At 55.0% G+C, this 22,081-nt stretch overlaps 1 protein-coding gene across 1 annotated transcript in view; it reads right to left on the bottom strand.

Annotated features, from left to right (window-relative positions):
* Positions 1-1,438: 1,438 nt before the first annotated feature.
* The window catches only part of RAB11FIP5 (RAB11 family interacting protein 5), a 62,430-nt gene continuing 41,787 nt past the window's right edge, over positions 1,439-22,081 (bottom strand). The window contains exons 4-6 of the mRNA XM_083520457.1: positions 16,653-18,644; positions 5,433-5,628; positions 1,439-4,414 (exon numbers count right to left, since the gene is read on the bottom strand). Coding sequence (XP_083376583.1) covers positions 4,199-4,414; positions 5,433-5,628; positions 16,653-18,644 — 2,404 coding nt within the window. The 3' untranslated portion in view covers positions 1,439-4,198. The remainder of the gene's footprint in view (positions 4,415-5,432; positions 5,629-16,652; positions 18,645-22,081) is intronic.

The following is a 22,081-nucleotide window of genomic DNA, read 5'->3' as shown; positions in this document are numbered from 1 at the left end:
ACCCTTTGGGGAAGAGATGGGTTGGGGTTCAGCGTCAAGACGGATCTCTGTGCACCTGGGAAAACAGAGCGATTGGAGGGGGGGTCCCCTGCCCTTTCCCAGACAAAAGGGTGAAGCAGGCTGGGTGGGGGCGCTGGGCTCGGCGTGTTCAGGCATCCCGGATCCGAGCACCTGCTTCTCTCGCAGGTCACCCCCTGATCTTGACCACCTGCTTGCATTGTTCAGCCGCGATTTGGCCTGTCAGTTTTAAAACTCTGGGCGGGGGCTTTTTCCTGGCTCTCAGCCCTTCATCCCCCTGGATTAGCTGCAGCCCAACGGGGCACCTGCTGAAAGCCATCACGGTGGGAACCTCCCAGAAATCCAGCTGGGAAGAATTAGGCGACCTGTCACAAAGACGACACGCCAATCATTGGGAGTGGGCTGCTTCCTGTTGGGACAAGCGAGGAGCAGGATGGAAGGTACCCCCCCCCCCAATTCTGCAAAGACAACAGCAGAGGCTGGGCCTGGCCTGCCCCCTCCTCACTCTGCCACCCCCTCCAAGGAGTGGGGTGGGACCCATGGCTTCTCTGGCTTAAGAACCTCTTTTAAAGCCATCCAAGTTGGAAGCCATCCCTGCCTCCTGTGGCAGGGAGTTCCGTAGTTTAACTCTTGTGCTGTGTAATTTCTTTTATTGTATTGTATGCTATATTGTATTTTTGACAATGAAGCCTCTGACACTAATTAGCTGAGCTGATGTGATGGTTTGTAACATTCCAACTACACGAGGAACAAAACTGTCAACAGCAAAACGTTCAGAATCCAGTTTCTCTGAGAAGGGATAGTTGTCTGTTTAGCACTGATTAAACCTCGCATGGGCCCTATAGATAGAGGAGTTCCCAAGTCAGGCTTAGTTTGTGTGAATATTCATCTTTTTCCTTTTCAACCTTTCTGGCACTGCCTTTTCACTTCCTACTGTTTCTTCCTCCTTTCTGAGCTGATCAACTGAGTATGATGAGAGATCGCTCAGTGAATGGGATAATGTTACGAAATCAGAACTATTTGGTCATGGAAAGAAGTGACTGAAAGCGAGGGTAACAGTCAGCAAGGGAAGGTAATCCTCACAGAACTTTAGCCCAATGGTTGCCATTAATTTGATTCTGAATTGCTTTTGGAATGTATTTTCATTAACTGACTGTGTGATTTTATGTACACTGTGCTATTTTTACTTGTTGTTAGCCACTCTGAGCCCGGCTTTGGCCGGGGAGGGCAGTATATAAATAAAAATTTATTATTATTATATTACTATTTTACCTGTCTTGAAACTTCCAACATTCCTCTCCACTGTATGTCTCCGAGTTCTAGCGCTACAACTTTGGAGCTCCCCGTTTCCGTGTGGGGCTTATGAGGCTACTGCAACCTTTGGATTTGGGGCATGGGAATAAAAAAGGCAAGCCAGGAATTTCTAAGCAACAAATTCAACCATTTTATTTTTCCTTTAAAGTGCTTAAAACAGAACAAGCTTCCCCCCCCCCCCTCTTTTTAAACAAACGTCACCCAATGAGATTCTTAATACAAGTGAGCACCTCAGCATGAACCCCACGCCTGGGAGTAAAATCCCCCCGTGGGGCGGGATGGAGGGGGGCAGGGGTGCTCCCAAACTTGCTCAAAGGGAAGGAAGACGTTAACTAACACTGCTCTCCTTGGGACACGGTTTGCTTGGCGCCGGCCGGTGGCCTTTTGGGCCAGGAGAGGAGCCCAAACGAACAATTAAACGAAACCAACCGGCCCCACGCAGAACACTGCAAGGAAACTCTTGCCAGGAGGTAAGAACCCCCAGGAAATACTGAATGGTACGTTTCTCCTTTCCCAACCCGGCGCCCACCAAAAGCCTTAGGGGAGCTGCAGTCCGTGACTTCGGAAGGGCACCGGATTGAAAGAAACCTGCTGTGGGTCGTGAGGCTTATTTGGCAGAACGTGAGAAACGTGGAGGCAAACTGTTGATGAGAACCACCCTCGAAAGCGAAGACCCTGCAAATCCAGAAATATTCCCCCCGCCCTCTCAAAATGCGCCCCTGCAAATCCTCCCCAACAACTACCGCCTTGGGATGGGGGCAGCCGGCTCTCCTCCCCCTTTTTAAAGCTTCCAGACAAGGATGTGGGGGGCAGCAGCTCCCCAATTCCAGGAGGGGGACAAGGAGCAAGGCAGCTGCGCATTTTTGGCATCGGGATCCGGGGATCGAGGAGTCGATGGGTGAACCTTGCAGCCCCAGCTCCCTGGGGAGAGAAAGGGGGCTGGGGAGCTTGTGGGGGGGGTCAGGGGACCTCAGGGGCCGGAGCTCAGCACCAACGACCTTCCTGCAGCGAGTGGGCCATGGAGGCCTCCACACAGGCAGGCAACCAACAGGCTTGCCCCTCTCCTGGCAGAGGCAAACTGAGAACGCCCTGGCTCAGCCCACCTCATGGGTCCCTGGCACCCCCTCTTCCTTGCCCAAAGGCTCCTCTCTGAGCCGTGCCAAGGCCAGAAGGGCCTGATGCCTTTCTGCTGAGCTCCTCCATTGCCCGCGGGGAGCTGAACCAAGGGGCAGCGCAAAGGCCAGCTGGAGTTGCTCCACCACCGCTCGCTAGCCCTGGTCAAGTCAAGCGGCCGAAGGGGGAGGGAAGGAGGCTGTGGCTGGTGGGAGAGCTGACCAGGAGGCTGTAGGTGGGGGGGGGCAAGGGGGAAAGCCCCCCTGCAGCCATTGCAGGGGGGGTGGGGGGAGAAGAGGGATATAGCGCTCCCCAGGTGGGCAAAGTAAGAAAGGAATCGGTGGTCCACAATCACCACCCTGGGAGAAGCAGGCAGGACTCTCCGCGGCCTGGCAGCCCCTTTCTGGACCAGGAAAGGAGGTCAAGCTGAGGCCACCGGATGACCGGTAGCCAGGGCTATGGGGCAGAAAATCCACAGCCCACCGTTAAGGGCAGAGAGATGCGCAAGGGATGATGCGCAAGGGATGGAACCGAGGACTGGAGCTTCCCCTGAAGGCATCGCCATTCCCCAAGGGCCAGGTGTGTGTCGGGGGGGGGGGAGTGCAGGCTGCCCAGGTCTCCTCCTGGGGCAGGAAAGGGCCAGGGCACCCCAAGGCAAAGCAGAGAGAGTGCAAGGCCTGAGGGCACCGCCAGGTCTGAGACGGAAACCCAGAGCAGGAAGCCACCTTCAAGGAACCACACACTTTGGTCCCGTGCCGTTTGGTCACCCGCTAAGGAGCAGGGTCCTCCTTCCTCTGGGCACCCAGAGACTTTCCCCCGGGGCTTCTGGCGATGATGCCAAGCCCCCTTGCCCTGCCTGAGGACATTACCCATGTGTTTCTGCTGGTCTGTGGCGCAGGAGTCGCCACGAACGACACAGCGCACAAGCCTGGAGATGCTCCGGCGCATTTGTCCTCCCCGCGAAAGAAAAGGCACACTGTTTTTGTTCTGATTATCGCAGCAGGTGTGGGGAGGGGGGGGATGCAAAAAGGGCGAGGTGCCACTGCGGTGCCCTCCTGCCAAGTACCTGCCGCCACCCCAAGCAGAGAAAGAGAAGGGAAAGGGCAGGCAGGCAGAGGCAGAGGCGGGTTGCAACTTATTCCAGCATGCAATGAAAAGAGTGCCAGGCGCTGGGCCAGGACAGCGCCCCAAGTCCTAGGCAGCCCACCCCCTTGCCCCCAGGGGGCAGGTGAACCTGGCGAGGTGCTGAGTGGTTGGCGCAGGCTGGGCGATGCTAGTTGTTCAAGGAGCACAGTGGTGGGGTCTGCACACCGTGCCCTCGGCCCACCAGGAGGTCTTTCCTGCACAATCCATCTCCCTGGTTTCGCAGTCCATCCTTCGGCCATGTCGGCTGGCTCCCCCCAAGGAACACCCACCACCCCCACAGACAGGGAGCCAACAGCCAGCCAGAGTCACCATCCCAGGGGACGGGGAGTGGATCCGAGCCCTGGGCGTAACTGCGGGTGCTGCGATGGACCGGGAAGCTTGCAGGACGGGAGGCGAGCGACTCTCCAGAGAACGGCGTCTTGCTCAAAACCAGCTGCGTCCCACAAACACCGGCGTCTGGTTCCCCGTGGCCCAGAGGTCCGGAAGCAAAGGGTCCTTTCCGCAGGGCCTCTCCTTCCCGGGGGGCCGCCTTGAGCCAGGAGAGGGGGCCGGGAACTGAAGAGTGGGGAGGGCAGAGGCGTGGCGGGTGGAAAGGGGGGTGGGGGCGTTATTTGGCTGCCTTGGGCTCCCCCTCCAGGGGGATCTGCAGCAGCCGGGGAGACTGCTCCATGATGCGCACCAGGAGGAGGTCGATGTAGTTCTCCAGCTCGCGGACCTGATCCTGCGTCTGGCTCAGCTCCGCCTCTCGCTTCAGCAGCAGCTGGATCAGCTCGTCGTGCGTCAGGTGGTAATACTTGGCGGACGGATCCAGCGCAGAAGAGTCCTGGGGGGGGGACAGAGGGAGGGGCCTGCGGTCAGCGGAGAAGCAAGACTTTTCTCTCCATCGGGACAAGGACCAGCAAGCACTAATAATAATAATAGTAATAATAATAATAATAATGCCACACAGGGGGCAGAAAAAGCCACAGAGGAGAATTTTAGGAACACCAGGAGAGGCTGTTGGGTCAGGCCAAAGGGGCCCATTTCAGACCCCCACCCCCCACCCCCGGAAGACCAAGCCAAGCTGCTCTGCCTCCAGATGGGCACTCTGGTGGGGCATCAGGAGATGGCCAGGGGGCTTCCAGGAACTGGGCCTGGGAAAGGCGAGCGCTATGGGATCTGTCGGAGCAGGGTCTTCTTTCGAGGCAGAATGGCCCCCATGGCGGAGGGGGCAACGGGGGGAATCCCAGGGGGGCACAAAAATAATCTACCAGCCCAAGAGCACAGATGCAGGGAAGTCCCTTCTTCCCGCAGCACAGGGTTAAACTACGGAACTCCCTGCCACCGGAGGCAGCCTAGCTGGCTTAAGAGGACTGGGCTGATCCATGGAGGATCAGGGGCTCCCAGCCACATGGGCTATGCTCTGGGTCCACGGTCAGAGGCAGCCAGGCTTCTGAATCCCAGGAAGAGAGGGGGCGCTTGTGCTTGAACCTTGCTTCTGGGTCTCCCAGGGGTTGGCCCCTGTGCAAACAGGGTGCTGGACTGGGTGGGCCCCCTTTGGCCTGATCCTGCAGGCTCTTCCTATGTCTACGCACTTTAATTAAAGGTTCTTCTTCAAGAATAAGGGCCACTGACTGACTGCTGATTCAGGACTTTAAATTGTCCTTTTATATCAAATTTCCTTTTCTGCATATGCTGTAATGCTTTCCTGTTGCTATGGCCATTGGCTAATGCGAATAAAGTTTTATCTCTCTCTCTTCAAGAACACTGGAAGCCCCCCCCCCCGGAAAGAGCCCCCACCTCTGCCGCCCTTGGGGCATTTTCTCCCACCCCCCTCCACCCTCTCGTCCATCCCCTTTTACCCTTTTGGGCTCCGGTTTCTCCAGCTGGGAGGTGGGCGCTCCCCCCGCAGTGACGCTGACGGCGCTGCCCGGCTCGCGCTCCTGGCCGCCGCTCCGGACAGGGGTCAGGCTGCCCGCCGGCCTCTGCTTCTCCTTCTCCTCCTCCTGAGGGGGGTTTGGCCCCGGAGAGCTGCTGATGGGCTTGACGGGGTGGGGGCTGCAAGACACAAGCGGCAGCAACAGACGAGTCAGGCTCACAAAACAGCATCGCCCCCTCCCCAAGGGATTCACATAGCAAGAGCCCCCCCCCCAAACACACACACACACCACACACGGCCAAAGGGGGGGGACACCCAAAATCCACTGGGGGAAACTCCCAGAACAGGGGTAGGCAACCTAAGGCCCGGGGGCCGGATCCGGCTCAATCACCTTCTAAATCCAGACCACGGACGGTCCGGGAATCAGTGTGTTTTTATATACCGTATTTTTCGCCCCATAGGGCGTGCCGGCCCATAGGGCGCACCTAGTTTTTTGGGGGGTGGATATAAAGGGGGGGGAAATATTTTTCCCCCAGGCGCGGGGCTGGGGAAGCCCAAGCTTCCCCCGACCCCAGAACAGGCAGCTCTCCGCAAGCCATGGGAGCCCGGCGCAAAGTCGCCGGAGAGCTTGCGGAGAGCTACGCAAAGCCCGGGGTGCGCTCCGCTTTGCGCCTCGTGTTTCGGGATGTAGGCTGCTATCCGCAAGCCTAGGGAGCCCGGCGGGAACCTCCGCGGGCTCCCCAGGCTTGCGGATAGCTTCCTGAAGCCTGCATTTGCCCCATAGGACGCACACACATTTCCCCTTCATTTTTGGAGGGGGAAAATGCGTCCTATAGGGCAAAAAATACGGTAAGTAGAATGTGTGCTTTTATTTAAAATGCACCTCTGGGTTATTTGTGGGGCATAGGAATTCGTTCATTATTATTTTTTCCAAAATATAGTCTGGCCCCCCATAAGGTCTGAGGGACAGTGGACCGTCCCCTGCTGAAAAAGTTTGCTGACCCCTGGACTTGATGGCTCTTGTCTTTGAATCAGCTCCCCTCCCTGTCCTTGTCCATTAGGCTGTAAACTGTGAGCAAGGGCCTGCAGTTAATTTTAGGCACTGCTTTGTTCAGAAAGTGTTCTAGAAACAATAGAGAAAATTGGGGGACAGGGGTTGGGGACAACCAGTAAAAGTGTTCTGGAATCCCCACTGCGATTCTTTCAGGAACGGGGACTGAAACAGTCCCAGGAGGTCTTGGCAGGGAGCAGCCTGGTGTCCCCCCAAAGCAGATTCACCTGAGAGCCCCGATTTCTGCTCACGGGGTTGTTGTAGGGATTTTAAGGTCTTGTATATAAAATAAATGTTCCTAACTGTACAAGGCAAACACATACAGTGGTGCCTCGCAAGACGAAAATAATTCGTTCTGCAAGTCTTTTCGTCTTGCGGTGTTTTTCATCTTGCGGTGTTTTTCGTCTTGCGAAGCACGGTCTGCCTCTTCAAGCGGCTTTAAGAAAAAAGCGCAAGACGTTTTCCTTGCAAAGCAAGCCCATAGGGAAATTCGTCCAGCAAAGCAACGCAAAACCGAAAAACCCTTTCGTCTAGCGAGTTTTCCGTCTTGGGAGGCATTCGTCTTGCGGGGCACCACTGTACATCAATATATAAACCACATGTCTGGAAACAGTACAGGAAAACAGGCCTAAAGCCATTTTGACACTTTCAGTCACCTCAAATATTTCTCTGCAAGGAGGAAGGAAATGGAAAAGCCTCCCCATTGTCTCTTTGCTCACAAATCCTGTCTTAAGGCAGGGGTAGGCAACCTAAGGCCTGTGGGCCGGATCCGGCCCAATTGCCTTCTCAATCAGTGTGTGTTTTACATGAGTAGAATGTGTCCTTTTATTTGCCCGTGTGCTCAAGACATGCATTCTATAAAACATATTTTGCTTCACTGTGCAAAATACGAGCAAGCCAGGGCTGAACTGATACTACCCTTGCTGGTACCTTTCCCGGGAAAATCAGAGGCTCACTATGTCAGGTTCCTACTGGAAGACTGGACAAACGCTAGAACATTAGCAGTGGCAAAGTTTTTATCGGTGGTTGCAAGAACCAATGATCCCTATCTTTTGAACAAAATGCTTGTTTAACCTGGAGGTAGGCTGTCTGAATTGTGCACTCATTTGTTGGGTCTCTGGACCGTAATAAAGATTGATTTGATATTTAATATGCATCTCTGGGTTATTTCTGGGGCATAGGAATCCGTTCACATTTTTTTCCAAAAATATAGTCCGGCCCCCCACAAGGTCTGAGGGACAGTGGACCGGCCCCCTGCTGAAAAAGGTTGCTGACCCCTGGACTAGAAGATAGAAGCAATGAAAATGTTAAAGGGAAAGGAAAGGGAAAAGGAAAGGAAAAGGAAGGGAAGGGAAGGAGAAGAGGAAGGCAACTATGGCTCTTCCTTGTCCAGCCTCCCCTCCTCCCAACCCCCCCTTCATCTTTGTTCCGTCCACTGAAGGAAACTTCCACAAATTCCTTGCAAAGACAGGAATACAAAGCCCCATTTCCAAGCAAACCTGACCCTCACCCACAGCCAAAATCATCTGCGCTCCCCCCTAAAAAAACTCTTTAGCCAGCTCTGCAAGGCGGCCACCCTCCTTTTTAAGGAAGCCCCCTCACCGAAGCCCCCAAAGCAATTCCGTTCAGGGCCTGTGGAATAGCTCAGCTGGTAGAGCACGAAACTTCTAGCCTCAGGGTTGAGGGTTCGAATCCCACCCTGGGCAAAAGATTCAGACTAGGCGACCCCCTGGACCCTTCCACCTCTCTATGCTTGGAAGAGAGCTGCTGGCTTGCCTCTGGTCCCCCTGGGGGTGGGTGACGCCCCCATAAGCTTCCCCCTCTAGCAGCCAACTCTGTGGGGCAGGGAAGGGGGCTGTTTCCCCACAACCGCAGGGGACCCACCCTGAGCTTTGCTGGCAAACCCAAGGAGAGTTGGCACAGAGCTCCAGCTGCCAGGGAACTCCGGCCCCCCACCCCAAATAAAAAGACTCCAAGGCAGAGGCAAGAACAAGGAGTGCAAAAAAGCATTTTGGGAAATGATTTCTAATGAGCTGAAAAAAATGTTAAAAATAACTTTTGTAAAACAACAACAACCTGAAGCTTTTTTATGAGGAATTTTAGGTACAGAAATACCTCAAGACAGTATTTATGTAGGCTACAGCAGATGCTACTTGCCCAAAGATGGAAGGACAATTTACAAAAGAAGAATGGTTGATAAAGGTGATGGACTCTGCCAAATTGGCAAAAATGACTGGGAAGATCAGAGAGCAAGAGGACGATTTTAATTTAATAAAGAATGGGGGAATTTTGTAAGTTACTTGAAAGAACACTGCAAACAACTGAAAACATTGGCAGGATTTTAAAAACACCTGTGATGAAGCAAGAATTAGGATAAAAAATGAGATTTAAGAAAATATGGCAAACATTGTAAGCTGCCGTTTGAAAAGAGTATCTGGGGAAACCACAGAAGGTGGAGGGGATCTGGGATTCCGCGAATCCTATTTGCAAAGAGATTTAAGATTTGTGTATGATGATAAATGCTAAAAGCAAAAATGAATTTTTAAAAATTATTTTTAAAAAAGAGGGAGCAGGGAATGCAAGACAGGAAGGCAACACGGTTGCTGTGGCTTCCTTACGAGCCAAAAGCAGGTAAACCCAGGCAGAAGCTGGATGGAGCCACTCTGGAGAGGCCCTGTGTGTCCAGGGTACGGGTGCCCATGCGGACGGGCACAGAATCTGGCAGCCATGGGAGGAGGGCAGCGCAGGAGGACCTCCTGACACACTGCCCAGTCCTCCTGCACGTCAGGCAGGGCACGAAACCGTTTAACGTCATCCCCGGAGGAAAAGTCCATCGTTTCTCAAGACAGATGGACGCCGACAACAAATCAATGTAGCCCGCCTTCGTCTCTGAGAGCACCTGCAGGGGATCATTTATCTGCAGGGATCACCGAGATCATCTGCAGGGACATAGCTGGTCGTTCCCCCAGTTGGCAAGGCTCCATTGACAACAGCCAGAAACCAAGCCGTTTGTGTCATTGACCCAGTCCTTTGGAACTCTCTGCCACCAGAGATTCAGCAGGCGCCTTCTGGGCCAATTTTCAAATGCCTGTCACAAACTTTTCTATGCAGGCAATCAAGAGTGCATCTTTCCTTTCAAAAGGACTGGAACAAATTGATATCTTATTTGAAAGAAAACGGTAAACATTTGAAAGCGTTTGTAGGTCTGACTTGAAAGGTTTGGTAATGTGAAAATAAGGAGCTTATTTGCATATAAGAGGGTGAGTGTTGAAAGAAAATATAAGGTAAAAAAGTGGTTATAGAAATGTGATGAATCTGTTAAAGATATGTGGGAGTCAGAAAGAGGGAAGGAAGGAGGTCAATGCTCTTTTTGAGCAATACTTTAAGTTATGGATTTGTGTAATGAAAATGAAACGAAATATGGAAAACTCAATAAAAATTATGTTTTTTTAAAAAAGAGTGCATCTTTCCACAAGGGTTAACTGGTACCGGTTTTTAACTTTTTAAAATCGTTTTTACTGCATGTTTTTATGTATCCTTATTGCAAATGTAACATTTTTATAATAGATCAGTGCATCCATAAGGCTGCAGTAATCACAGGCAAAGGACGGTTTAGAGAGGTGGACCCCCAGGACGCTCCCCGACACGGGCGGCTAACTCTCTTGTCAACAGCACCTGCACATTTGTTCCCTGCGCTGCAATTTGCAAGGCTCTGTGCTTGAGCTCCTTGCGCTTCTGACCACATGCCAGGCTCACCTGCTAATTATACACAAGGGCCTTGGCAAATGCCAACTCGGGTTCTCCTCCAGAGGCCAGCCGTGTGTCTCTCTCTCCCTCTCTCCTTCCCTCTCATGTATCCTGGGGCCGGAGCACCAGGCTGACCCCCAGGCGATGGCTGGACCTTCAGCGCCACAACCTGTGCAGAGGAAACACCCACAAGAGCCAAAGCACTCTGGGACTTGTAGTTCTCGGGGGGCGGGAAGCACAGGCCAGAGTCTAAGTCTGGTGCAAAGCGGCTATTGCATGGGTCCACCTAGCGCAAGATGGAATCACAGAGTTGTAGAGTTGGAAGGATGCAGATGACACAACCTTGATGGCAGAAAGTGAGGAGGAATTCAAGAACCTTTTAATGAGGGTGAAAGAGGAGAGCGCAAAATATGGTCTGAAGCTCAACATCAAAAAAACGAAGATCCTGGCCACTGGTCCCATCACCTCCTGGCAAATAGAAGGGGAAGAAATGGGGGCAGTGAGAGATTTGACTTTCTTGGGTCCATGATCACTGCAGATGGTGACAGCAGCCACGAAATTAAAAGACGCCTGCTTCTTGGGAGAAAAGCAATGGCAAACCTAGACAGCATCTTAAAAAGCAGAGACATCACCTTGCCAACAAAGGTCCGTATAGTTAAAGCCATGGTTTTCCCAGTAGTGATGTATGGAAGTGAGAGCTGGACCATAAAGAAGACTGAATAATGGATGCTTTTGAATTCTGGTGCTGGAGGAGACTCTTGAGAGTCCCATTGACTGCAAGAATATAAAACCTCTCCATTCTGAAGGAAATCAGCCCTGAGTGCTCACTGGAAGGACAGATCCTGAAGCTGAGGCTCCAAGACTTTGGCCACCTCCTGAGAAGAGAAGACTCACTGGAAAAGACCCTGATGTTGGGAAAGATGGAGGGCGCAAGGAGAAGGGAACGACAGAGGACGAGATGGTGGGACAGTGTTGTCGAAGCTACCAGCATGAGGGAGGCAGTGGAAGACAGGAGGGCCTGGCGTGCTCAGGTCCAGGGGGTCACCAAGAGGCGGACATGACTAAATGACTCAACAACCACCAAGAGTTGGAAGGAAGGGTCTGCTATGGCTGACAGTGACTTCCCAGGAGGTCAAGAGGAGAGCTTCGCTTCCCCTGGAACTGGCCTACCTGCACAGCCCTCAAGAAGCAAACGAGTTCTCCTCTTCCCCTCTCAGGCCCGGAGTTTCACGGAGCTGTAGAGTGGGAAGGTGCCCCCAAAGCCCATCCAGCCTGACCCCCTGCAATGCTGGAATTGCAACTGAAGCATCCCTGGCAAATGACCATTCCCAAACAAGCTCCCTAGTGCTGCGAATTTTACAAGACCTGCGGACCGTGGATGTGGTGCCGCCTGTGTAAGAACCCGAGGAGGAGCTGGTGGATCAGTCCAGGCTCCTGTCCTCGCTGTGGCCAACCAGAAGCCCCAAGGGAAGTGTGATAAGAATTTTAAAGTCTTACATATAGAATAAATGTTCATAAGTGTACCAACCAAACACGTACATAGATCAGCACAGGAAGACCGACCTGAAACCATTTTTAGTTCCCAAACTGACCAAATGTTTTTTTTCTGCAAGGTCAAAGGAAAATGGAAAAGCCTCCCCATTGTCTTTTCCTTCACAAATCCTGTCTTAAGCGTATGTCTGTGTATGAATAGGGTGTGAGCCTGCGACCTGGGCTCAGGAACTACCGTATTTTTCGCCCTATAGGACGCACTTTCCCCCCTCCAAAAATGAAGGGGAAATATGTGTGTGTCCTATGGGGCGAAGGCAGGCTTTCGCTGAAGCCTGGAGAGCAAGAGGCATCGGTGCGCACCGACCCCTCTCGCTCTCCAGGCTTCAGGAAGCTATCCGCAACCCTTGCGAACCCGGGGGAGTTCCCGTGGGCTCGCAAGGCTTGCGGGCAGCAGCCTGCAGCCCAGAGCACGAGGTGCCCTCCGGAGGACGCCCCGTGCTTCGGGAAGGTGTCCGCAAGCCTCCCGCGCCCGGCGGGAGGTCCTGCCGGGCGCACAAGGCTTGCAGGCAGCAGCCTGTTCTGGGGGCTGGGGAAGCTCGGGCTTCCCCCGCGCCAGCCCCGCGCCTGGGGGGAAATAATTTTTTTTCCTTTATCCCCCCCCAAAAAAAACTAGGTGCGTCCTATGGGGCGAAAAATACGGTAAGTATTTATCATTACAAAAGACTGGCCAGGCTCCCCAGGCAATCCAGTCAGTGACCATTAACAGGTAACCTGTCAGATGAGATAAACAACGCATTCAGATTTCTGCTGTAGACCGCCTTTTCTGTGATGTAGGTATGATGTATCTGGGGGGTGGTCTTGAGCTACACCCCTTCTCATCCAGTACAATCTACAACTGAGCCTAAATACCACCTCCCTGCAGGGCAGGCCCAGCCCTCCCCCAGAAATCTGCTGGCATGTACCCCTGTCGCCCCCCCCCCACATCTGTCCTCCTGCTGCTTTGCATCTGGGCAGACCTAGACAGAGGCTCCCTGGCAAGAGGCTTGTGGGTCACAGATCCCAGAAGGGTTTTCCTGCAGGAGGGGCTCTATGCTCTGTGCCAATGGCAGACACCCCCCCCCCAAAAAAAATTTCTGACTCGCAACTTTGAAAGGCAGCCCCTCAAGGCTGCAGGCCCCCACCTCCAACAAGCCCAGACCAACAGTGGGGAGAGTCTTAAAAGGAGGAGCCCAGACCCTGACCATAAACCGCTCAGGGGTCTCCCCCAGCCAATGTTAGCAGGTCTGGGGGGGGGGTGTTATTCCAGGGACCCTCACAGAGATCTCTGCAGCAACAGCACCACCTGCTGGCAATGGAGGCAAACACCTCGGCAAACTTCACTGAGAAATCCTAATAAAGTCGGTTTCTGCGCTGCTATTTTTAGCCCTGCGTTTGGACACGGGTGGAAAACGAACACATTGCAGGCTGAAATCTAAAGCTATGAGCCGCTTTTCAACTCTTTTGTAGGATGAAAACAACTCTACGCCTCCCCCTCCGTTGCTCCCTGTGAGGAAGCAGAAGGGCTCTGGCGCATGAATGGCTCCCAGTAGAAGCCATTAAGTAGACAAAAGGATCAGACAAAAGGCTTTCCTAACCCAACATCCTGGAACGTCATACACTGACAGCATCTCTGGTGGATTATTTCAACACCTTGAATATGGCACAGGTGCCTCTGGAAACCAAAAGTTAGCCAGTGTCACCCGCTGCATTTTGCACTAACTAGACGCAAAAGTGTCGCACGTAACTGGTCAGCCTCTGAAAAGCTATGCAATGACTTCCAGCAAGTATCCCTGAAGGAGCGTCTTCACCCCCATCGTCCAGCCTGGACACGGAGGTCCAGCTCCGAGGGCCTTCTGGCGGTTCCCTCCCTGCCAGAAACCATAGAACCAGGCACAGGGCCTTCTCGGTGGTGGTGCCTACCCTGTGGAACACATTCCCACCAGATGTCAAGGAAAGAAACAACTATCCGACTTTTAGAAGACATCTGAAGGCAGCCCTGTTTGGGGAAGCTTTTAATGTTTAATAGGTTATTGTATTTTAATATTCTGTTAGAAGCCGCCCAGAGTAGCTGGGGAAACCCAGCCAGATAGGGGGGGTATAAATAATAAATTGCTGTTGTTGTTGTTGTGCCTGGCAGGGAGGATTACCCAGAAGAGGTCTGAAAAACACTTTGGGACACTAAAACGCCAAGTATTCTTTTTCTGCACACCTTTCCCAAAAATGTTTTGTTAAACTGCAAATACACCTGTGTGTGCCCCCCCCCCCCGCTTCCCAGAAGTGTAAGATCTCTGGAATGTGGAGGACCACCCCAAAAGGGCACAAACAGCGGCTCCACGCAGGAGGCAGTGATTTTTGGGACCCCCAGAATTTAATCATCTTGGACCTCCAGAGATCTTTCCCATGAAGTTCATTCAGATCATTTAAGACAGATTACTACAGCTGGATGGATGAAGAACAGGAGTGAAAGCAAAGCAGACCTCTCTGCCCAGCAGGCATTTTCAGAGCTGGCCACGGTGTTAATATTCTTCATTTCACTTGCTAGTTGCCTGACACCAAGTGGTCTCTGGGCGACTTGCAACAGATTGAAAGAGAGATAATTTTCTAAAGCAAGAATCGTAAGCCAGCCTCTGAAGAAATGATCAGCAGCTCAAAGCAGTACCAACCGTTACAGCAAAAGGACAGGCATAGGCAAACTCAGCCCTCCAGATGTTTTGGGACTACAACTCCCATCATCCCTGACCACTGGGTCCTGCTAGCTAGGGATGATGGGAGTTGTAGTCCCAAAACATCTGGAGGGCCGAGTTTGGGGATGCCTGTTCTAAACCTCTCTTACAGTTAAAGGTAAAGGGACCCCTGACCATTAAGGTCCAGTCATGACCGACTCTGGGGTTGTGGTGCTCATCTCGCTTTACTGGCTGAGGGAGCCGGTGTACAGCTTCTGGGTCATGTGGCCAGCAGGACTAAGCCGCTTCTGGTGAAACCAGAGCAGCGCACGGAAACGCCCTTTACCTTCCCGCCGGAGCGGTACCTATTTATCTACTTGCACTCTGACGTGCTTTTGAACTGCTAGGTTGGCAGGAACTGGGACCGAGCAACAGGAGCTCACCCTGTCGCGGGGATTCGAACCGCCGACCTTCTGATTGGCAAGTCCTAGGCTCTGTGGTTTAACCCACAGCGCCACCCGCGTCCCTTTCTTGGAGAGGGGCATTTAGAGATGGGCTTCAGCGAAACATCTAAAAGTCCGGACACTGCACCTCTCTTGATGCGAACCTGAACTGGACAAGTTTTTATAGAGAAAAACAAGCACTTTGAATTGAGCTCAGAAACGAACTGAGCTCAGCTGACTTAAGGTAAGCTTTACGAGGTCAGACCACCAACACACCCACCCCTGCCAGCAATTTGACTGCAGCATTCTGCAGTTTCTGAACCACCTCCAAAGGCAGCCCCACATATAACACGCAGCAGTAATCTAACCTAGAGGTTACTGAAGCCAAGCTGTCTCTGTCTGGATGGGGGCATAGATGGACCCCTGCCCAAAACTGGCAGAAGGTTCTCTGTGCCACGGAGACCAGGGGCATCTCTCATGATACACTCGTCACTAACTACCGGACCGGGTGGCAATGGGTGCAGGGGGCCCCATCCGTTTTTATACAGCCTTTTTCCTCTATAGCTGATCTGCAGAGATCCAAGTTTTCCCACGTCCAGGAACGCCTTCAAAAACTAAGCTGTCATTTTGGAGTCTGTTAAGTCTCCCACCTTGACACGCAATGGGGAGGGCATGTCATGCGAAGGGGGGGAAGGGAATCGCTGCTCCAAAAGAGAAAAGGAGATGGCTTAAAGTCACCTTGCTCTTTTAACGCACACATCATTTTGCATGACGCTCTGGATCACTTCTTGTGAAAAAAGAAACTCAGAAATGCAATTAATAATAGCAATAATAGGCTGTGCCTAGTTGGAATTAAAGCTACATCTCAGGGGAAGCTTGTGCACTGACCGTTTTTACAGGAAATGCTGCCACAGGGGAGCATTAAAAAAAAATTCTTTCCTGGTTCCTTGTTCATGCACAAATATCCTCCCCGCTTGAGACAATGCTGAAAAATGGAACAGAACCATCGAAAACCGTCATGGCCAGCAATTGAGTTCACATTTAAAGATCCGCAATCAGCCTTACGACAGTTTGGGTGTGAATAGCTCAACTGTTTAGAGCGTGGTGCTGGTAACGCCAAGGTTGCAGGTTCGATCCCCAGATGGGGCAGCTGCGCATTCCTGCATTTTGGGGGTTAGATTGGATGACCCTCAGGGTCCCCTTCCACCTCTATGATTCTTTGGTATGCAGATTTTGCTTAAACAGTGAATAAAACCATGGAGGAGATCTTACCACTCAAGTGGGTGGGGGGTACGTACACCCCCCCTCCCTGCAGGTTTCCCCTGCCAAGGCCAAGTGGCAGAATTGGGGCAACTGTCCCACCACAAAGAGCCACTTCCCCCTTGCCCCCCCCAACGACCCTTCGCTTCCAGCATGCGGGGGGGGGGGAAGGAGCTGCCGCTGCTCTAAGGAGCCCCCTTCTGCAGAGCTAGGAGAGAAGAGAGGGATTTAGTCACAGCCCTTAAAAGAGGAGGAAAAGGGTAAACCAAAGATAAAAGCCATGGAGGGGGCATGAAAAGATGCCATGCAGAGTTGGGGGGGGCAAGGGGTAGGATTGTGCTGTGGGGAGGGTCCCGTGAGTTACAGCCAGTCAAGACACCCCCATGGGCAGAGGGAGGGCCAACCCAGGGCTTTGGGAGGTTTCCTGGGAGAGACGCCCCAAAACCACAGGTAAGGGGGGGGTCACCTGGTGCGCGCACACACACACACACACACCTTGCCCAGCTCACCTGGCCGTCCACTGGAGAGGAGGCGCTTCTTCCGCCTGCGGCGCCCCCACGGGCGAAACCGAAGAGGCCACTGAGGCGGCTCTGGGCCGCGGGAGAGCGAGGGAGGGGGCCGCCACAGAGGAGGCCCTGCCCAAGTCAGGATGCAGGACGGGAGACGGGAAGAGGAAGTCGCTGGGGTGGGCAGCCCCCTCCAGCGAAGGCGTGGAGAAAGTCACGGGGGCGGCAGGTTGGTCCTCGGAGGGGTGGGCAAGGAAGAAGCCGCGAGGGGCCGCCTCCGGGCCCCCCAGACCCTCCCCCCAGGAGACCGGCAGGACGGCCGCCTCCGAGGAGGCCTGGTCAGCTGGCCTCTCCACAAAGGGGTTGTTCTGCGGGGAAGGCGGGGGCGGCGTCCCGGCCCAGGGGGCAAAGGGGTTGCCCGGCGCCAGGGCGGTGTCCGTCCAGCTGCCCTGAGGCTCCTCTCTGCCCGCCTGCCAAAAGTCGGCCTTCTTGAAGTCCACCACCCGGTCGTCCGACCAGCTGGACGACAGCTCCGACTCGCTCAGAGAGCTGCCGGCCCGAGCCTGCCTGAGCTGCCCGCCCGCCAAGACGGCCGGGAAGGGGGGCGACGTGGCGGGCAGGCTCTGGCTGAGGGGGCTTCGTGCAGGGTCCCCCTCGGGGAAGGAGACAGCCCCTCTTTCTCCTGGTGGCAAATCTTCCTCCGGCCCCCCAAGTCCTGGCCGCTGTCCTTTGGGCCACGAGTCCTGCGACGGCGGCTGCTCCTCCTCCACGGCCGTCCAGAACAGGACCGAGGGACTGGGCCGGGGGTCCTGGGGGGTCTCTTTGCGCGCGGGGAGCTCCTTGGCCGTCTGCAGCGAGCCCAGCTCCGAGAGCCCCTGCGGCCAGGGAGCGCCCGCCTGCCACACGGAGGAGTCAGACAGGCCTGACGCGCCCAAGGAGAGATCAGTAGGGCAAGTTTCAAACTGCTCGGCCCCCGGGGTCCCCCCCGAAGGGAGGCCTCGGCCCCTCAGCTCATTATCTGCTGCAGGTTCGGCGCCGTCGCCTGCCAGCCCGAGGCTCCCCGTGGCACGGACGCCAGCTGCTCCCATCATCACCAGTGGCGCCAGGGAGGAGGAGGCGGCGGCCACTGAGGGAGGCATCCCTTCGCCCTCTGCGGGCACTTCCAGCTCCTTGGGCACAGCTGCCTCGTCTTTCCGCCTCTCCTGGACACCCCATGCCTCCTCTAGGCCGAGGGGCACAAACCTCCTTGGGGGCTTCCGGGGGGGTCCCTCGGCCTGCTCCTGAGCCCCCCAGCCGGGCATCTCTCTGGCCTCCTCTATATTCAGGCTGGCATCGGGCGCCTCGTCGGGTGCCAGGCAGAGGGCAGCTTCCTCTCGCCCCAAGGCGTCCCAGCGAGGCAAGTCGGCCGCGGAGGCCTCCCCAGTTTCGGCTTGGGGGGCCCGGCCACTTCCACGCAGGGGGCTTTCCGCGGTTGCGCTTTGAGGCGGAGGAGGGGGCCTCTCCTCCAAGAAGACCTCGTCCGCGGTGGGCCAGGGGCTCCCACTGTCCTCCGGGGCCTGCTCTGCTGTCGCGGGGCCTTCTTTGCAGGGCTCCCCCCAGGAGCTGCTCTCCGAGGGCTGGCCCAAGGCTTGGCCCCCCAAGCTCTCTCTTCTCGCTCCTCCCAGCGCCTGCTCAGGGGGGCAGCTCAGCCGATCTGGGCTCCCTGGACCGGCGTCCTCCTGTCCCCCGGTTTGGGGTTCCGGGGTCTCGGCTAGGGGGGCGTCCGGGTGGGAACCGCCTTCCAGCCCCTTCCCTGCAGGCGGAGGCTCCCTGGGAGCGTCCGGCCGGAGCCTGCTGGTGGCGAAGGCGTCAAAGCTGTCGTCCCACTCCGGGGGGGCCCTGGCAGAGGCGGGCGGAGACGGGGTCCTGGCGCTCTGGGCCTCGGGCGGCAGGTCTCCAGCCGTGGCGAAGGGAGGGGGGTCCTGATCCGCAGAGAGACAAGGGTGGTCCGGGGAACTAGAGAGAAAGCGAGCAGGGGAAGCAGGTTTAGTATCTGGTCAGCCAGGATCGGGTCCTCGCAGGAAGGGCGGCTGCCTCTGCAGGAGCGGGGAGGGGCTGTGTGGGACTGCAATGGGGCAGAACCAGCAATTGGCGCTGGGGGCAAGGTCAGGGCAGGAGCTGTCTCGGAGCTTGAGGACTGTCTATACCTTAGCAGACACTTTCAGGCTGTGGAGAGAGACAGAACAGCGCCCCCCACCCCAGTTAATGCTCCATGGGATTCACCAAAACACACACACACACACAGAGCGGCAAATGTCAGGGCACATTCTGGGGAAGAGCGAGGCTTTGCTGAAGCAGGGCAAGGAGCATGGCAAAAATCAAACCAAAGCATGGAGGAACAAGCAGAGGCAGGGGAAATAAACAGCGATGGCACAGGCTGCCCCCCCCCACAAAGACACTCTGACTGAATGCACGTGGCCCCCCCCCCATGCCGTACGATGCACTGCAGGCGCCCGACACTCATTTGGGCTGGCAGGTGAGAGAAACGCCTCTGGCACAAACCAAGAATTGGGACCCGTCCTCTCTTGTGGGGGGGTCCCTCTCTCCAGGGGGCTGAGGTGCCCCCCCAACTCACCACCCTGCTCCCAGTCTTGGGGTGTGCTCCCCAGAGAGGGACTCCTCCGGTTCCACTCTTGCCTCTCCCTTCATCTATCCCAGTCCGGGGGGCAGAACAGGACTCCAGAAACGGGGATAAGGACCGCCAAGCAACTACACCCTGACGCAGGACCCAATCCGGAAGGAAGCTCCTTTCCCCGAGTTTGCACAGAAGGACAGCCTGCCGGCCGGATGTTGTTTTGCGGGTCGGGCACGGCTCCTGCGGCTGCCACCAGTGGCACCCAAAGACACCTGTCTCTCTGCTTCCCTGGAGCCCAGGGGGTGCCCGCGATGGGTGACGGGCAAGGCTGCAGCAGGTGGTCCCCATTCAGGCGCAGAGGAGACCCCCAGACCGTCAGCAAAGGGACTCCCAGGCCTTCATCCTGGGAACTGGGCAGCTTCGTGGCAAAGCCACCTTTGGGTGGCACAGGCACCCTGAACCCCTTCATTCGCAGAACGGGCCGCCCAGGCAAGGAATGGGGAGCCAGGGGGACTTGGAGGGCAGCAATTCAGAGCTGGAAGCGCAGGACACCTCCCCCCCGGCCTCTCCCCTTCTCCCCCCAAGCTGGTTTCCTGGCCTCTCTCCCAAAGCCTCCAGGGCTGCTGCTCTTCAGCCGCCTGCCGCTAGAGGGAGAAGGGAGGCACACAGCAAAAGCCGCTCAGCCAGCAGCTTCAGAGAAGTTTTTAATGTGGGACATTTTTATGTGTTTTTAATCTTTGTTGGAAGCCGCCCAGAGTAGCCGGGGAACAAATTTATTATTATTATTACTACAGTGGTGCCTCGCAAGACGAAATTAATTCGTTCCGCGAGTTTTTTCGTCTAGCGAATTTTTCGTCTTGCGAAGCACGGTGTCGGGAAAGTTTTGGAAAAGCTTAAAAAATCACCAAAGTCTTCAAAAACCTCAAAAAAGGCTACCACACCGCGTGCTATGAGTTGCTCCTCAAAGTCAAGTCGCAACTGTATTAACGGTGTTAAGAAAATGGAAACAAACTTGCAAGACGTTTTCGTTTTTCGTCTTGCGAAGCAAGCCCATAGGGAAATTTGTCTTGCGAAGCAGCTCAAAAAACGCAAAACCCTTTCGTCTAGCGAGTTTTTCGTCTTGCGGGGCACCACTGTATTATTATTATTATTATTATTATTATTATTATTATTATTATTTAGGGAGGCAGCAGCCCTGCAGAAGTGCAATCCAGGGGCCTCCCGTGCCTTTGTGGTTATTAACCCCCTGATTAGTAAAGGTAAAGGGACCCCTGACTGTTAGGTCGTCGTGGCCGACTCTGGGGTTGCGGCACTCATCTCACTTTATTGGCCAAGGGAGCCGGCGTACAGCTTCCAGGTCATGTGGCCAGCAGGACTAAGCCGCTTCTGGAGAACCAGATCAGCACACGGCACTTTTACCTTCCCACCAGAGTGGTACCTATTTATCTACTTGCCCTTTGACGTGCTTTCAAACTGCTAGGTTGGCAGGAGCAGGGACCAAGCAACGGGCGCTCACCCCGTTGCGGGGATTTGAACCGCAGACCTTCTGATCAGCATGTCCTAGGCTCTACGGTTTAACCCCCAGCGCCACCCACGTCCCTTGTATCCCTTGATTGCTCCCCCTTTTCCTCCCCGGGGCTCAAGGAGGGCTTCAGAGGCATCTTGGAGAGGCCCCGGTCCAAATCATCACCCATGGAGCTCACTGGGTGCCCAGGGCCTGCCAGGGCCTCTCAGCCCGGCCTACCTCACAGGGTCGTTGTGGGGATTTAAATGGGGGGGGGAGAACTGTGCACAAGGCACCTTGGCCTCCGGGGAGAAAGAGGCAAAGTATGAAGGACTCGCCTTCCTTGGAGGTTTCTAAGCAGAGGTTGACTGGCCACCTCTCAGGGATGCTTCAGTTGAGATTCCTGCACTGCAGGGGGTTGGGCTGGATGACCCCTGGGGTCCCCTCAACTCTACCATTCTGTGATTCTATGAAAATGAATAAATCAAGGGTCGGAGGCAGGCGGCGGCTGGAGGGCTCAGTGGGTAGAGCATGAGAGCCTTCATCTTAAGGTCGTGGGTTCGAGCGAGGCACAAGGTTCCTGAAGGTTCCTGAATTGTGGGGGGTTGGACTAGATGACCGTGGGGATCCCTTCCAATTCTATGATGAGTTCTACTCTATGATTAGCCCTGCCTCCACGGGGACCTCCACCCAAATGTCAGCCGGCCTTACTCCACAGCGGAGACCGGGGTCCCTTGGTCCAGGCCTCTCTCCGTTGTGACCCCCTGGACCCACAGACCCTCTTCTTTCTACTCAGCACAGCTGCAACCCTCAAAGGGCACCTCCACAGGGCATAGCCCAGGGAGCAAAAGGAACCCAGGCGTCCGGCTGACCGTTGCCTTTTGGGTCCAGCAGCCCAAGGCAAGGCCAGTCAGAGCCGCGTTCCAGGCATACCTGGCCAGCCCTCCTCCTGGTCACGGGACTCAGGGCAGGCAGGAGGGGAAACATTCCAGGCATCTTTTGGCAGGAAAAAGCAGAGGGCGTTCCATCTCCGTCCCATCCTGAAAAACAACCTGAGATTCCTCCTTCTCCAGAGCAGCCCCACGGCTGCCCCACCTGCTCTGCCCCAGTGTTTTCACCCAAGTCCTGCTGCTTTAAGCCTCTCCCCCCAACTCCGCCTGCTGTTCCCAGATCACAGCTGTCAACTTTTCCCTTTTTTAAAGGGAAATTCCCTTATTCCAAATGGGATTCCTCGCAAGAAAAGGGAAAAGTTGACAGCTGTGTCCCAGATTCTAACACGGCTCCGTTGCTCCGGAACAGCGGGCCACGCTCCGA

Source organism: Podarcis liolepis, assembly GCF_965112155.1.
Source record: "Podarcis liolepis genome assembly, chromosome: 9".
Taxonomy (NCBI): domain Eukaryota; kingdom Metazoa; phylum Chordata; class Lepidosauria; order Squamata; family Lacertidae; genus Podarcis; species Podarcis liolepis.
Note: the sequence above shows the minus strand (reverse complement) of the source record. Positions and strands in the feature narration are given on the sequence as shown.